We start from the raw sequence: 16,887 nt of genomic DNA, 5'->3' as shown, positions 1-16,887 counted from the left end.
TTATTCGTGCCGCAGCACTGACACTAAGTTGAACGAAGTAAGAAGAAGAAGAAAGAAAGGAGAAGAGCCAAAAGCGACATGAGCATGAGCATGAGAAGGAAAAGAAGAAGGAAGATAAAATGTCTTGTTGGATGCCTAGACCTCGGTGATCTCGGCACTTATATTATATATATATATATATATATATATATATATATATATATATATATATATATATATATATATATATATATATATACATACACACACATACACACACGATATACGCTCTATACATACACCTTGATATCCTGGTGCGCAGAGCACTTTCAGTAAGGTTGTGGAATGGTGCTTGTTACACCCTCTTCCACGGCAGGTGATTTCGTCCTTGATTCATGGACGTTCGATGGTTCGACGTTCAACATTCCGCAGCATCGTTGCCGCGCTTCATGGTTTTTCGGTAAAAGAAATTCTTTCACAATTATTCATTCATTCTTTTCTTTTTTCTTTCCTTTTTTTTTTTCCTTTTCTTCCCCCCTTTTTTTTTAAAACAACATTTCACCATAACGACTGGCACCATTTCTCGCGGATTTACTGACGAAGAATCAATGAACGAGTACATGCATACACACGAATCGCGAGCAAAAATTTTTCTTACTAGAAGAGTATCTGCAGACATTCTAGATAACGCTAGACATTCTGTTTAAATTTTCTAGACTGGGTAGTATGTACAAGTTTCTTAATAATAAGCTGCAGTTTCACAGTCGTATTATAATTTATTACACATGCATCAGCAGCGTCGACGAGTTAATTGCCGAAAGAAACGAGACCTACATTCTGTACTTTTGCCTCAAACAATAAACATTACGATTGTCCTATGACGTGGTTTCAATGACGATTAATTGACCGAAGGAAGAACGAAAAGGAATCCATAATTCTGACTTATGGAGAGTAGAGATGACGGGTCTTCGACTAAAAAAGGATCCGTAAAAAGCAGCAAATCATGGTTCAACAAATCACCAAAGTGGCGTTTATAAGCTTTAAGGATCACAGAACCTAATTGGGGCGGTTTGCGTAACTTTTGCTACAGCAACGCCATCTGAATTCGCCATAAGTAAAAAGTTCTCAACGTCACTGCAACAATACTTATTTAAGTGTAAGATCTATCTAAGATCCAGTGAAATATTATAAACAAAATATACTTTAATAAATTTCGAGAATTCACCTCCTTGAAAGTAATCTTTAAATTGTCCAATAACGATGATTTCTCATCCTGAGATTACGTTACGTTAAACGTTACTGACTTCATTCTCATAATTTCCCTCTACTTTACGGACAATTTCTGTACTCCACGAAGGTGGTCCTCCTCCTTGCCTCTACCCTCCACAATCCTGACCTAAGAAACACCCCCAGAAGTTTCAACATGATCCGTGATCCTGACGTCTGATACTTACTTTCCTTGGTAGTTTAGAGTAGGTAGTAGGTAGTAGCTAGGTAGGTATAAATGGTCGTGCACGCAGGCAGTTATAACAAACAACTAGGCGTTCGTTCGTCGCCGCAGGAACCACGACGTAAGTTTGGAATTTGACGCGTGGGTGCGGAAGGTTGGTTCTTTCTTGTCCGCAAGGAATGAGGTTGCTTGCAGGCAGGAGCCGGCTGCTGAGCTGTTCTTTGCACTGCGTCGGTTCGGTTTCACCACCTCCTCCTCCTCCTCCTCCTCCTCTTCCTTCACCTCCTCCTTGTCTCGTCGTCGTCGCAAACTGAGCTATAGAATTGCTGCAGGTAAAGCCTGCGCCATGCAGAAAATCGTTGCGGCATCAGCAATCTAACGCGTGCATTCACCATATATCCTCGATATGATTTAAGGGCGCGGGGGGGAGGGGGGGGGGGGGGGCAGGAAATCATTTGAGTGTACGTATAACGACGCGACAAAGTAACGTTGTACGTATTGTGGGTATTTGTGTGCGCGCGCGCGTGTGTGTGTGTGCGTGTGTGTGTGTGTGTGTAGATAAAAACAATCGGGGCGGGATCGACGTTCCGAATTTGAAATGTTACAAAAAGTGTCTAATTCCGAATTATTTTCTGGTGAAAATTGAAGTCAAGAAGTCAAACCGTTACTAAACAACATAATTTCGAATAGTTTGAAAGCCGAAGGATTAAAATTCCGAAATGCAAGATTCCAAAGATTCAATTTACGATAAAGCAAAGTCCCGAGAAGTAAAGTATATCGATAGAGCGAAATTCCGAAAAATAAATTTTCGATGGACTAAAATTTCGATATATATATAATTAAAATATACTCACAGAGCGTAGTTCGCTCGAAAAGTGGTTTTAAAAAAATCAAAAAGACCGAAAATCAGAATGACCTGGACTCCGAACGCAAAAATCTCGAAAATCGAAAACAAAGAAACATCAAAGTGATGAATTTTCACCAAGCCAGAAATTCAAAGAATTAAAAATCTTCGATCCTTCAAAATTCCGATGTTTCAGACTTTTCAATTTTCTCATTTTCGCACCTTCGGAACTTTGACTTGTCGGCCTTCGTTACGCCCTCTCAGAATTCTGCCAAATAGATCCATTCCATAAATCTGACTAACACTAATTATACAATTCATTGCGTTATCCCAAAATTGGAAAAAATCAATTAAAATTTACCAGCAACATAACCCATTGTCAGTATCATCATTATATATCAATCAGATCTACGGTATGATCCAGTAAAAAAGCTCTTTTTTTCTCTTATTCAACTTATGCTTCATTCAACGTCATCGTTTATTATTATATAAAACCTGCAACAGGATGCGATCGTGAGATATTCCTTTCAGTGCAGAGGATCATATTGCACGCAAAAAAATACAGCTGATGTTGCACAGAGGATGCTGCTGCTGTAGCGTTTCAACAGAATAATAAAAAAGAAAAAAAGAAAAAGAAAAAAAATCGAGAAAGGTTCCCTTTGCCATAATGGCCAGTGAATCGATCGAGATCGTTGCGGTAATCGATACTTGCATCGTTCTCAGGTTCGCTCTGCATTTATGTACTAAATCGATGATCTACAAGGATAAATGTGGTGGGAAAAAAATATTTTCACCAATATAACGCGACGATCGTTGTCGATGAGTGAAACCAAAAAAAAAAATAACAAAAAAAAAAAAACCCCCATCACCAAATCAAAATCGTCAGAGGGATGCGAAAAAAGAGAGAAAAAATAAGATAAAAATTTTTTTTTAATATAAGACAAACCTCGTCCCATGGAAATCCCAAGATGAAAACACAGCGTGAAATAGAAATAAACCAAACCCAAAGATATTCTGAGCATTTTTTTATTAGAGGTTAGGTACGTTTCTTCGGCAGGTAAAACAGTCTTTCCGAATCTTAATTGTTAAAAACCTGAACGTTTTTCCGCCAGTTCGCCAGTGCGTAAATCCGTTAAAAAAATTTTAAGAGAAAGCTTGTACCTATATACACGTATATGTCATGTACAACGTAATGCGTATAACACGTCACGTTTTCGTGGTAAGCCGGAAGACCGGACGAAATTTGGCGAGAAAACTTTGACTAATATAAATATGGATAAGTGTGTCGCACATTTCTATAGAAATTCTAACACACGACGAGTTCATCTACATACATATAATTTAATTTACTTTTCGTTTCGAAACGATCGATAAGAATGAAAATAAGTAAAATTATTTTACAAATTTCATTTGCATACTATAATTTATATTATATATATATATATATATATAATAAGTATAAATATCAGAACACAAGTACAAAAGTTTTCTTTTTCAAATCTTCGTCCTTTCCTCGTTTTTTCTTCCCCTCTCTCCCATCAACAAATAGTTACAAGGTATACTGTAAGTTACAAAGATAAGGTGTCAAGGCAAACCGTGCCTGTAGGTACCGTTTCGTTTCGTTTGAAAGGTCTGCTGCCGTTATTCGCTGTTGCACTAAAGGCACGGGACAAAATACTATAACAATCTTTGCTGCAAGTAAAATATATACATTCATCGAAACGAAAGCGGTATTAATTCTAATAATTATTTCAAATATACTAACAAACGAACAAATCTGCTGCTTTGTTATAAGTTATATATATTGTATATGATTACAACAAAATTATTACCAAACCACAGTCTATTATATCCTCGCCGTTTTTGATTTTGTTCAAAATCTATCTTATCTCTGCCAGATATCGAAATAAATTTGGAATAAAAAGTAGAATTTCAGAAATTTTTTTTTTTTTTTTTTTTTAATTTCAAAACCGATTCCTTTCAAAATTACTTTGAATATTTAATTAATATTACTTTGAATATTAAATAATCGAGCAGTTGACACTAAATTTTATCCCCGCAGGAAAATATTCGCACCAACTAAAATCACCGCACCACACGATGTATACTACGATAAAACGGATATACACACGTACATATAAATGTATAAATATACCGTGTGTCCATGTGGAAAGTGCGCACCTTATGCGCGTGCGTCAAGTTGTTCGAATTTTATTGGTCGACAGTTACAGCCTGATTGAGGATACCAATCGCGACTCTCAGAAAATGTCCCTAGGAGCTTACCGTTAGCTGTTCAACTCCTAGGGACATTTTCTGACAGTAAATAAAATTCAAACAACTTACCTCACGTGCATAACGTGCGCACTTTCCTCATGGACACACGGTATATATATATATACACAAACATGCAAGTGTAAAAGGCGATTTTCTCTAATAACCTGCAGCGTCTTGGCATTGGTACTAATGATATAACCTCGGGCTGTAAAGATCACTCGTGTCAGTCCTCATAGTGGTTGGAAAGAAATATTGCGACACATGCCTGGCCGTATATGAGTACGTTATATATAAATATATTATAAATAGGTGTATATATATATAGGTATACTATACCTCCGTTTATCATTGAATAACAAAAAGGACTTAACAATATAATCTTAGGATATAACACGTAATATTATTATTAACGTGTATCAACAGTAGGTAAATCGTTGTGTACGAAATGCATGATACGCATGGTAAGTACAATAAGCAATCGTTCTGTGAAAAGTGAGAATTTAGTTATATACCTGTAACGATTGTATTAATTAATCGTTAAAAAGTAAGGATGAAAAACTGGTCCGACTGCAAAAGACTTTCACTAATTTCAGATGAAAAGCATAAATCTAATCAATTACAATGAATCGAAGGTTTGCTCGGTCCGATCTTTCCTTTATATAGTTAGTTATATATATACAACGATAGGTCTGAATAAATTTCCGTACGATTATAAAGATCGTTCTATTTTTCCAAGGATTGAGAAAACGTTGACGATAAGTTGATTAGTATAAACGAACTGCGCAAAAAAAAAAATATCGTATAGTACCGGAAAAAGTCAAACTTTCTAAAATAAGGACATGTTGTGTCGTTTGAGTTCTACATAAACGATATCTCGACGTCATTTGCGGTTGTAACACGTGGCATTCAAGTATCACATGAAACCTCACGATCCTACACACGTGTGAAAAAAGAATATAACAACGGTAACAAGATTGATTTTAATTGTGTTTCAGAGAAAAATAATTTACGATTTTCCACCATAGCACATAAATTGATATTATATTTAATGTAATTGGGCAATAGAAAAAGAAAAAAAAAACAAATTTATTCACGATACCTACTTCATGAATTAAAAGAAAAATTTTTTTTTTTTAACTCTCATCTCTTGACAAAAGCCCTACTTTTTTCAACCTGAACAAACTTTTTAGGTGAACCCATGGTGAAAATAGCAAATTAAATTTTTCCGAAAAACCCTGATGTCCCTACAAAACTAATATTCATTCTGATTTTGAATCGGTGTGCCATAATAAGCAAGGAGACATTCGTCAACAGTCGACAGTCCCGACAGTGGCGGCATGGAGAAGGAGGAGGTCGTGGTTATAGAGCTTGAGACACGGCTACGATAGTCCAAACTCACTTTCGTCCCGATTAACAGTTTTAAAGTTTCACCGTTACCACTGCCTTGACGTAATCTTGGTTAGATAGCAGTACAAACCCACAATGACCTCCTCCTCGGTCTCCTTCTCCTTCTCCTTCTCCTCCTTTTCCTCCTCCACCACCACCACGACCACCTCCGTCATCTTCTGCTTCGCTCTCTTCCATGACCAGCAGTCAGTCCAACCGACTGGCTCTCGCCTCTTTACCACCATTACACTTACCAGCAACACGTCACGTTCGTACTACACTTTGCACTCCAAGTAGCCTCGTGGATTTGCGCAAAGTGAAGGCGACACGACATGAAACGAAACGAAACGAAACGAAACGAAGCTACGAAGGTATAGAATGAAGCGTGTGAAAATTAGGAGTTGGTTGGTGCGAATTCGCCGTTTTGCGCGATACACACTGAATACCAACGCTTGGTTTGCTAAATTCCACTAAATAGATGAAGCTGAAGCTACCAGCCAGAGTTATCAGGCAAAAGTGTGAACCGTGATGGAAATAGAAAAATGCAGTTCAGTTTCATCCTCGTAATTCTATATAAAAGCATCGAGTTTCAAGGTATTCACAAAATTTTGACTTTCGGGCATCATTACTTAATGCGAAGAGCATTAGAAGAACGTTATTTGGTACAAACCTACTCTCGAAAATTGTATCACTGCGAGAGTGTATTCGCCATTAGATACGATAAAAATCACAATTTAAAGATGTTAAATCTGTGTTAAAGCTGTTCCCAACATAATCGATATAACATACTCGAACTTTTCTCATTAATTACCGATGCAATTTCTCCTTCTTTCCTAGACTTTTAACCAAATTTCTATCCTCATTACGCGTCGTTTATATAATAATTACATAAGATACATAATATAATAATATTGCAACCTACGTTATTATCACGTTATTATAAACGTTGATCGATTAATCGTCACGAGGTCAGTCGTCTCCAACGATGGTTTCAAATATTGTCTAATCTTTGAATTGTCGTCACGTATAATATAATAACGACGATTCTGGTGTGTATATACATACATATATATGCATACATGTACGACTATGCATATGTGTATATACAAAGACGCGGGTTAAAAATAAAGGTAAAATCGTTTTATTCTACATACTTGATTCGCAGGAAATGAAGATAGGAAGAGAGCCTGTTAAGAAACGATGAATAGACTCTGTCGGGACACGTTGGTCCGCCTAAAAAGCTAACGCCGCAACAACAACAACAATAACAATAGGGTGACCCAGTACCCGCGGACCACCGAGCACTGACGGATTCCTTGCAAAAAAATAAGACTATAATTACTCTTGACAATTTTTTTTTAACGCAACGGTTTCTGAGTTAGAACCGTTTGAAGTCCACCAATCACGGTACGCAGATAGCCTAGCGCGAGGCTAGCGTACGCTGCATCGGGCCCATCGGGCTCAGCTACACTAGCCTCGCACATGGCTCGTGCGCTCGGTCCCATATCTGCGCACCGTGATTGGTGAACTTCAAACGGCTCTAACTCAGAAACCGTTGCTTTAAAAAAAAAATTGTCAAGAGTAATTTTAGTCTTATTTCTTTGCAAGGAATCCGTCAGTGCATACATGGCGGAAATATTTTTCCATTAGAGGCGAACATCATCTACCATATATTTCCAACTTGTCCATATTATAAAAGTGGTGGTGCCTGTCCGCTTTGTGGAGGAAAGGTGTGTCCGTTAATTAAAAGAGAAGTTTTCACCGCATGAATATTGTTATATTAAAGTATTGGTAGGAAATGCGTGACTACATTTTATATCATCGACGTACATATATATACGACATGTATACGGTATGCGATAAAAGATGAGGGTATAAATGCACAGCCATGATAAAAGAGCAGTCATAGTCCGAGTACCCAAGTGGAATAACACCCGTATAATATGCAACTACTGCAAGTAAACGGGGATACGTATACCCAGGGATATACGATATCGTACGTAACATAGTTATAATGTTATAATGTATTATATGGTAGTACACGATATTGACAGAGAGTGAAACCTATAGCGATTAGTATAAACTGACCATAGAAATAAACTAGTTTTGTATTTACCGACAAATCCGTAAGGTAGTCAGACTGTTCATGAATCCTGTCACCGTCACAACGAGATCGAAGTTAGCAACGTTAACGTGTCGGAACACAGAAGAACACGATCCCTGTTTTTCAATTTCAGAACAGCTTTTAAAGTGTAATATTTAAAAAGCCTGAAAACAATAAAAAGAAAAAAATGAAAATTTTCATATCTGACGCACAATTTTTGAAATTATTACAGATTTTCAAATTTTGTCGATCATTAAGACGGTTTTGGAAAATTGTCGAAAACATCCCCCCTCCCCGAAAAAAAAGCCGTTAAAATCACTTCTCAGACTCTTTGCAGGCAATTTCAAAAGCTATTCCTAATACATAGATAATAATTTTTCTCGTACGGGATACGTCAGTTGTTTTTTTTTTTTTTTTTTTTTTTTTTTTTTTTTTTTTTTTTTTTTGTCTTTTCCTTTCTTATCTTGTGCTCGTTACACGTACCGCGACACAACTACACCATTTAAGGATGTTGTTAGTGCTGCGTACGCAAGAGTAAAAAGTATAAACTGCGAACCGAAAGCAATGCAAGTCCGTGGTTGCGTCTGGTAGATTTTTTTGCGACGCGACCTGACCCAGACTAACTTATAACCTGACCTAATCTAACCTAATCCCAACGAGGAGATATGAGGAGACGACTTGACCTATAACCGTATTAGGTATGTACTTACAAAACTGCACTGAAATCGGTCGAAGAGTCTGACTTAAAAAACTGTGATACGATTACGATTACACAGAATATACATATATATATATATATATATATATATATAAATTTATAATTACCAGTCATTATAAGCGAGATAAAAATTAAATTAAATGGAATGCAGTATCGCGCGATCGATGAACCCTTCTATTATGGGTGAAATAATCTAAAGACATGCAGGCTAGCTGAAGTAAAATCGCGACAAAGACAGAAATCGGAAAGACAGTGATGACACTTAAACGGCTCTGTGATTGAAAGATCATTGAAAAAAAAAGAATAAAAAAACAAAAAAAAAATAAAAAATAAAAAAGGGGAAAGAAAGAAAGAAAACTTACAGATCGAACGATTGACACGCGTGACAAAAGATAATACGTAACACGTGTGTGTGTGCACCTGATTTTCGATGATATTATGAATTTAAACAACAATAACAATAACAACAACAACAGCAACAGCAACAACGCGTGTATGTATAGGACGGTATTACAGGTATGTTGTCCATCTAAATAAAAAAAAAAAAAGCGACAAAATAACTATGAAACCGGCGATCAATTGCGACACCGGAAACCACAAGTAGGGATTCAAACTAACCGCGAAACCCTAACCGAAACTCTTGAATTATACATCCGATATACATATATTCATATATGTAAGACAAAAACAGCAATGTAAGATCGTAAGTCGAAACCCGAAAAAAGACAAAGATAAGGGGGAAAAAAAAAAAAAAAAAAAACTATCCGAGTACTGCGTGTGCATTACTTTATTCGTATAAGATTTTAACCGTGCATAATGACAACAACGATAACAACAATAATAATAATAATAAATGTAAAGAAGAAGTTGTAACATTTTTCAAAGATAAAAATTGTGAGAGAAAGAAAGAGAGAAAAACCTACCGTCTAAATATTAAAGTTTTTCCATGGAAAAGAAAAAAGAATTTTTTTCAAATAAAATTCCCGACTTTTCCAATGAAAATTCTTCCAAAAGATCCCGAAACTTGGGGCACTTTGAATATAATATGTATATTTGAATAATAATTTATTACTGAAGTTTGAAAACGATTTATAAAAAAAAAAAAAGTACATTTTCTCCTACGGTCCATCGTGTTTCCCTGACTTTTCCCGGTCTTTCGTTACCCTTGCGAGTATAATGTTGAAAATAAAAAACACCGTGCCAGGGTGGCCAGATATTTTTGGTGAAAAAAAAAAAACTCCACGACATTTCCAATTTTTCGAGGACCCAAAACCTAGTTTTTCCCTAAGATTTTCCAATTTCTAGTAAGTTACTAGAACCTAAATCGTATTCAGCTAACTAACTCTATATTCGATTAAAATTCAATTAGAATTGAAGAATAATATAACGTATAAAAAAATCAGTTTGAGCCAATCACTTTTATCGACGACAAAAAGCAAACATATTACATGAAAAAATCATTTCTAATTCCCATAATAGAAAAGTGACATTTTCAGTTTTTTCTATGACTAAATTAAAAATCCCCTGACAATTCCAAATTCATTCATAGCCTCTTTTAAATTCCCTGACATTTCCAGGTTTTTCAGATGTTCCAAATGTGTTGCCACCCTGCGTGCCGAATTTTTCGTACACAAATTTATGTTCCGCAAAAACTGTAAATAATATGTAAATAATTTATAAAAAACATTCGAAATTAACATATATATATATAAGTAGGTAACACGACACTTGACGAGACGATTTGATTCGACCTCTCGATCAAGAGATTACGGAACAAGAAAAAAAAGAAAACATTATTTAAAATCCCGTTGGATAATTTAGCACGTCATGCTAATAACATCACGTTTGTATACCATAAATTTGTATAAAAATTTGCCGTTACAAGGAATTTCATGATGATCATCGTATAAAAACAACTAATAACAACAAATCAGATTGTAAACTCATTTATATGCCTCCATCCCATATAGACTGCAAAACGACTTTCAAATTATAAGCTTCGTAAATGTTTCCTTGATATATTTTTATATATTTATGTATACATATATATATATATATATATATACTAATCTGATAGATCTAACGGTTTCTTTTCTTCCTTTTATCTATTTTTGTTTTTATTTATTTACTTTTTTTTTCAATAAAAAACAACTTTACGTTACTTTCATTTGCTTATAATAGGCTAAGATTTTTCACGCAATATACCCACCATGTACAAGTCAATTAATTATACTAACGCGAATAATTCAATCGGATTAAATTCAATCGTTGCAACAGTTCTCTGTTGTTGATAAATTGTCTTCGGTAATTACATTATTGATTGTTTCGTCGATTGAAATCAGTACCAAATGACAGAAACAAAGAAAATTCTAATAATTCTAGACTGATAATAGGAGGGGAGATTGAGAAGAAGAAGAAGAAGAAGAAAAAGCCAAAGACAAGCTTCTCAATTAAGTCAGCAACAGAACATGGGAAGCTGAGCTGCTCGTTTTAACTCACAATAAATGAACAATGGGGTGTTACAGAAGTTGTTCTATACAAAATGATATACAGCAGCGGGTCGCTTTTGCTGACGTCAGTAGCGCCGAGGAAATTTCCTCTCAAAACATACATATATACATACAAACTTGTTATACACACTGCAAGCTGTGCTGCTGTCAAATTTGCAATTGTTCAAAAATAGACACCATCGTTCAAAGACGTTTGTTTTTTCCTCTCCATTTCTTCACATCTCTTTCACTTCTTCCAAGTATTTCTTTACCTTTTTTTTTTTTTTTTTTTTTACTTCCGTTTCTCGTTATTTCTCAACTATTAAAAACACCAGATGTCGTATAAATGGCGTACTTTTTTTTTTTTTTTTTTTTTTTTTTTCTCCTTTTTTGCTACTTTTGATGTATACGATAAAATATTAATATCGATTCGCGATTGTTTCCCGAAGCATCCACCAGCATCATTGTGTTCTATAGAATAAATAGTCGAAGAATAAAAGACTTTGAATATATATGTATATTGAATTGGAAATGCATGTATGCATGTGTATATAATATAATACAGAGATAGAAGGCCGGCGGATAGAAGGGAAAAAAACGGAAATCCTGGTGCAGATCGATGCCACAGCCGGAGTCCCCGGAACCTAGAACCTAGAACCTGGAATCCTGGAGACACAGCTGGAATCTCGGGACCTCGAGAAGCCGCCGACGTGGTTCGGAAACGCGTCGAAGTTCGTCGGACTCTACCGAGTTGTTTTGTATGTATGTATGTATGTATGTACGTAAGGGCAAGGCAAGAAAAGGTAAGGCAAGGTAAGGCAAGGTAAGGCAACACGACGTGATGGCACATACGTAAAAGGCGAGGCGAGACGAGGCAACGCGAAAAAAGAAGAAGAACTCTGAAATACCGTCTGAGCGTCGTCGCAACCCGTAAGACGAGTGAAAACCGTAAAAATAAAGCGAAACGGCAGGCAGGCAGGCAGGCTACCAACCAGCCAACCAACCAACCAACCAACGAATGAAACAACCTGAAGTGAGGCTATATGGCCGAGAAACCAAATGACCCGACCAGCGATACACACCACCACCACCACCACCTATAACATCTCTGGCGAGTAAAAGATAACGGTGCTCATCCCAACCAACCGTTGCTGCCATTCCTACAACCTGCGCCAGGTTTTTACTATATACGCATCGCATATCGTAGAAGGTATGACAGTGAAGAAAAGAAGATATTGAGTTGTCAAGCGACGAGGATATCGCTGCCACTCCGCATCGATTGCGATATTACACTTTTAACCCTTTGAGTCATGGCGTTAGAAGTAACCTAACCTAACCTAACCTAACCTATTTTACAACATCAAATTTTTTCTATACTTAAAAAGAACGCTTTAATATACTTCTTTGCACTTTTTTTTTTTTTTTTTTTTTTTACTATTTCTGATAATATACGAACAGGTTTTCTTCTAATACTCGAAACGACAAATTATTGTGATGTAATGTTAATTGGTTATTGTTAGAAACAAATTTACTGAGAACAAAATCGTTAAAATTCAATCTACATATGTTTTATGAAAAATTACAAGTTTTTCGGGTCGCTGATTACGAATCTGAAATATGATTTCAAAAATTCAAACTTCCGGATCCAACATGGCCGACAAAAATTTCAAATTAGATCGAATCCGGCGGAAAAATATCTCCGTCCACGGGTTTTCGTGGTCGCTGATTACGAATCTGTAATCAGATTTTGAAAATTCGTTACGACGATTAGATAGAATTTTATGACCGTATTCGATCAAATTTGAAATTTTTTCGTTCACCAAATTGGATCCGCCACTTTGAATGTTTGATATATGATTTCAGATTCATAATCAGTGACTAACAAAACCAAGTTTTGAAACCCTACTCCTTTAAACTCATTATAAACTTGCTAAACGAGTGATTTTTACTTCCGATATTTCACTAGAGATAGTTATAATGAGTTTACGTACATTACTAACTGCTTCAATCTCGGTATAGAAACAATCAGGTTTACTTCGTTAAACGGTATAAAATGTACAACGAATCACGTTATATGTGTTTCCCCCCCCCCCCCCCCCCCTTCTCTCTCTCTCTTTGTATACTAGTAATTCATCTATCCTCCATCTTTTTTTATTCTAATCAGTAATATCGGTGTAATAAATATCGGCGTTCAAAGAACCATTTTAAACAAGTGATATATTGAAAATTTCTTTGAATCTACGAAAACCGAACAAAAAAAAAGGGAAAAATAAGAAAAAAAATTGAATATAAAATAGGTGGTAAAAATACTTACCACATTCATGACTCAAAGGGTTTAACAAGAGAGCTGGAGAGTCTCTCTTCATCACTTCCTTGTACCTATCATACTCTAATGTCCGTAACGAAGGGTACGTATAAATATCCGTACTTAGTCCTCGGTAAGGTTATAAGCGCGCAAGCAAATAATTAATAACTGTGGTGTTAGTGGTGGTGGTTGTGGGTTCGTCTTTCTAATCCCACTCTGTATAATATAGAATATCATAAATTAACGTTGTCGTCACGCGGATGTTGCGCCCGACAACACTTGGTACACATGCAAATCACGGAACTTGATGATCGTTGCTGTATATACAGAATGTATAATGTATATAGCATTATATGTATATACCTATATATAATATACATACATCATACCTCTCGGCATCTACATATATATATATATATATATAGTGGGGGGGGGGGGGGTCCTTAAGGAAACACTTTGTATTCTAGGTCTCAAATACACTGAATTTGTTTTTTTTTTGTTTTTAATTAGTAAATTAAAATTGTAAAAATTAGCTAGTACGTACAATTTTTAAGAAATCAGTGCTTGGTTCATGAGCATTGCCTGAAATTTGGAAGAAAAATTTTTTCTCTCACCGAATGGCTAAATTTTAACAAACCTAGGATGAAAATCAGTATATTCCAGATACGACATGAAATTCCCTGAGATTTCCAGATTTTTCCCAGGGGGATAATTAAATTCCCTGAGAATTTCTTGATTCCATAATTTTCATGAATACTGGACACCCTGTAATTTAATGCAAACCATAGACGCGTGAACTAATGATCACGAGGAGAAGGAATAACGCAGTCTATATAAAATATTTCACTATTGCATATATGCATATACTTGGACGACAAAAGAGAAAGAGAGAGAGAGATTTGGATCGCCACGGTGTTACGCATTATTATGTATGTAAATACGTCTATACAACACCGGAAACTTAGCATTTTTTTGATTTTCATTCTTTTCTTTTTTTCAATCCTTATGCTCAAATATTATATTTTACCAATTTTCACATTCGTCAATGTGAATTCCGCATGATGATTAAAGATGCGAGACCGGAAGTTACAAAATTCCGTGTCTGTATATGTATATGATGCAAATCGTCGAAGATACAACACACGCGTACAAAACAATATGTGTGAAAATAAATAACGCATAATCGGCTATTAATCCATATAATACCACAATACACTTCGAGCAGTCAATTCTTTGAAAACCCCTCAAACTCAGTTCGTTGTACAAATTTTTGTATTTTAATTTAAATTAGTTTCTTTCTACTCACCAACAGGCCAGTTTCTACAATTGGTAATAACGTGAGACGACTTCCATCCTGGATATAATTCTCCTCTAGCGTTCCTCCTCGCAGTTGTCTGTAGAACGGAAACAAAAAACAAAAAAAAATCAATTATACGCTTGGTTCAATCTGGTATTGCCTCCCCCCCCCCCCCCTCCTCCTCCTCCTCCTCCCACGCACCACCCCATCCTTACGACGAGTGGCATTATTATTATTGTTATTGTTATTGTTGTTGTGTTGGGCGATTTTGTGCGTTACGCAGATCCATGGATTACATAAGATGTTTAATATTTGTATGCAATGTGTAATTTATTATTATATACGACAGAATTGTGGCGTCAAATGCAAGCGCGATGTCGGTGAAATGACAAGATTAGAGATCGGCAATATTAGAAAGATTATAATTTATGTCCTACATTACGAACAGCGGCGGCGGCGAATCTATTGTTCAAATTTATCATTATCACTATATAAAGGTATACAGCGTAATTATTAAAATTCTAGTTATTACGTTACACTTGTTATTATTATTATTATTATTATTATTATTATTATGGGTACATCATAGACACAACGCGTCAAGTTAAAGATATTTATTTACAAATCGCTTCTGCGCAGGCGGTATAATATAACACATTTGATCATTTGAATTACGATTTGTATGACATATAAAACAAATACCTATGACATGTGTTTATGTATGTATATGTATATTGTGTTCCAATTCTTTGCAATAATAATAGCGGTATAGGTCACATCATAGATCCGTATCCATTATTATATTATACTGCAGACATGATGTAAGTTCTTAATTTTATATCATTAAAAGCGGAAATTTCATTCTGAATGAACCGATATCATCGTTAAAAATCTTTAAGAGTTGACCGTGTAATTTTAAATTTGTTACAAGAGTAGATATGATTAAAGTGTTGAGAAGTAATTCGAGTAAAGTAAACAAGAAAATTAAAATTTCGTTGCAGTGTAGAAGGTGACTTTCTTTTTTTTTTAATAAAGTAAAATTGGCTCGATGTAGAAATGAGATGAATAAATTAATAATTCTAATCCCGATTAAAAACTTGACAATATCTTTCCGTATGATGATAAAATTATGAACTTTGTTAAATCGTCGTTATTCACTGCGTGCAATGAGTTAAAGTGCAGGTGCAGCAACGACAAGCGAAGCAATCTTTTTTTTTTTTTTTTTTTTTTTTTTTTTCTACTTCCTTCTACCAAGCAGTCGCAAAATATTTCCCAACACAAAGAATTGCCGGATGGAAAGTGTATACCTAAGCGGCGTATGATGGATAGTATTAAAGATATATGTGAAGAATATTTTGTAAAAATTACTACAGACAGAGGATGAAAAAGATTTTATATCAATTTCCTTGACAAAGAAAACCCAAATTTGGTGATATTAAATCACCAGTTGATGTTTGAAAAGTGTAACTGACATCTTTTTCATTATTAATTAAATTTCATAAATAAAAATAGTTATAATTCAATAAGAACTATTAATTTCCAATAATAAGAATCTCGTTTGATATATCGTTCTGTTACAAAACGTCATCTTTCGGTTAAATATAAATCTCAGAAAAGAGTTAATAATTGAAATGCTCCAACGTATTTTTTCACAGGTTGAAAAAAAAATATGTAAAAAAAAAAAAAAAAAAGCAAAAAATCAAACGATCTCGATCTTCCACGTATCTTTTCTTTCAACCTGAAAAAAAACTTTTTAGACCGTACGACGGTGAGAAAAATCATGTAATAATTTTCTCTGAAACACTCTACTTTCTGTAGATATGTAAATAAAAAATCATAACGTATCGTAAAATGATAATTTCGGATTAGAGAAAGAAAAAAGTAAGGAAGAGAATGAAGGTGAAAAATAACAAGTCCACTTCAATCCGATCACCCGGTATGCACGAGAACGGTTATTGTCACGGACAGGTGGACGCCTTCGCCGTCGGTCGGCCGGTTATTTCACATTCATACCCGCTAACAACTCTCCTCCTCCTTCTTC

The 16,887-nt window shown here is 35.3% G+C and overlaps 1 protein-coding gene across 2 annotated transcripts in view; it reads right to left on the bottom strand.

The window, feature by feature from the left end:
* LOC124409795 (midnolin-like) overlaps positions 1-16,887 on the bottom strand; it is a 47,703-nt gene that overhangs the window by 24,970 nt on the left and 5,846 nt on the right. For both annotated transcript variants that reach the window (XM_046887635.1, XM_046887636.1), the window contains exon 2: positions 14,856-14,943. In XM_046887635.1, the coding sequence (XP_046743591.1) occupies positions 14,856-14,943 (88 nt within the window). The remainder of the gene's footprint in view (positions 1-14,855; positions 14,944-16,887) is intronic.

Source organism: Diprion similis, chromosome 8, assembly GCF_021155765.1.
Source record: "Diprion similis isolate iyDipSimi1 chromosome 8, iyDipSimi1.1, whole genome shotgun sequence".
In the NCBI taxonomy this organism is placed as follows: domain Eukaryota; kingdom Metazoa; phylum Arthropoda; class Insecta; order Hymenoptera; family Diprionidae; genus Diprion; species Diprion similis.
The sequence above is the reverse complement of the archived record's forward strand: the minus strand, read 5'-3'. Positions and strand labels throughout refer to the sequence as shown.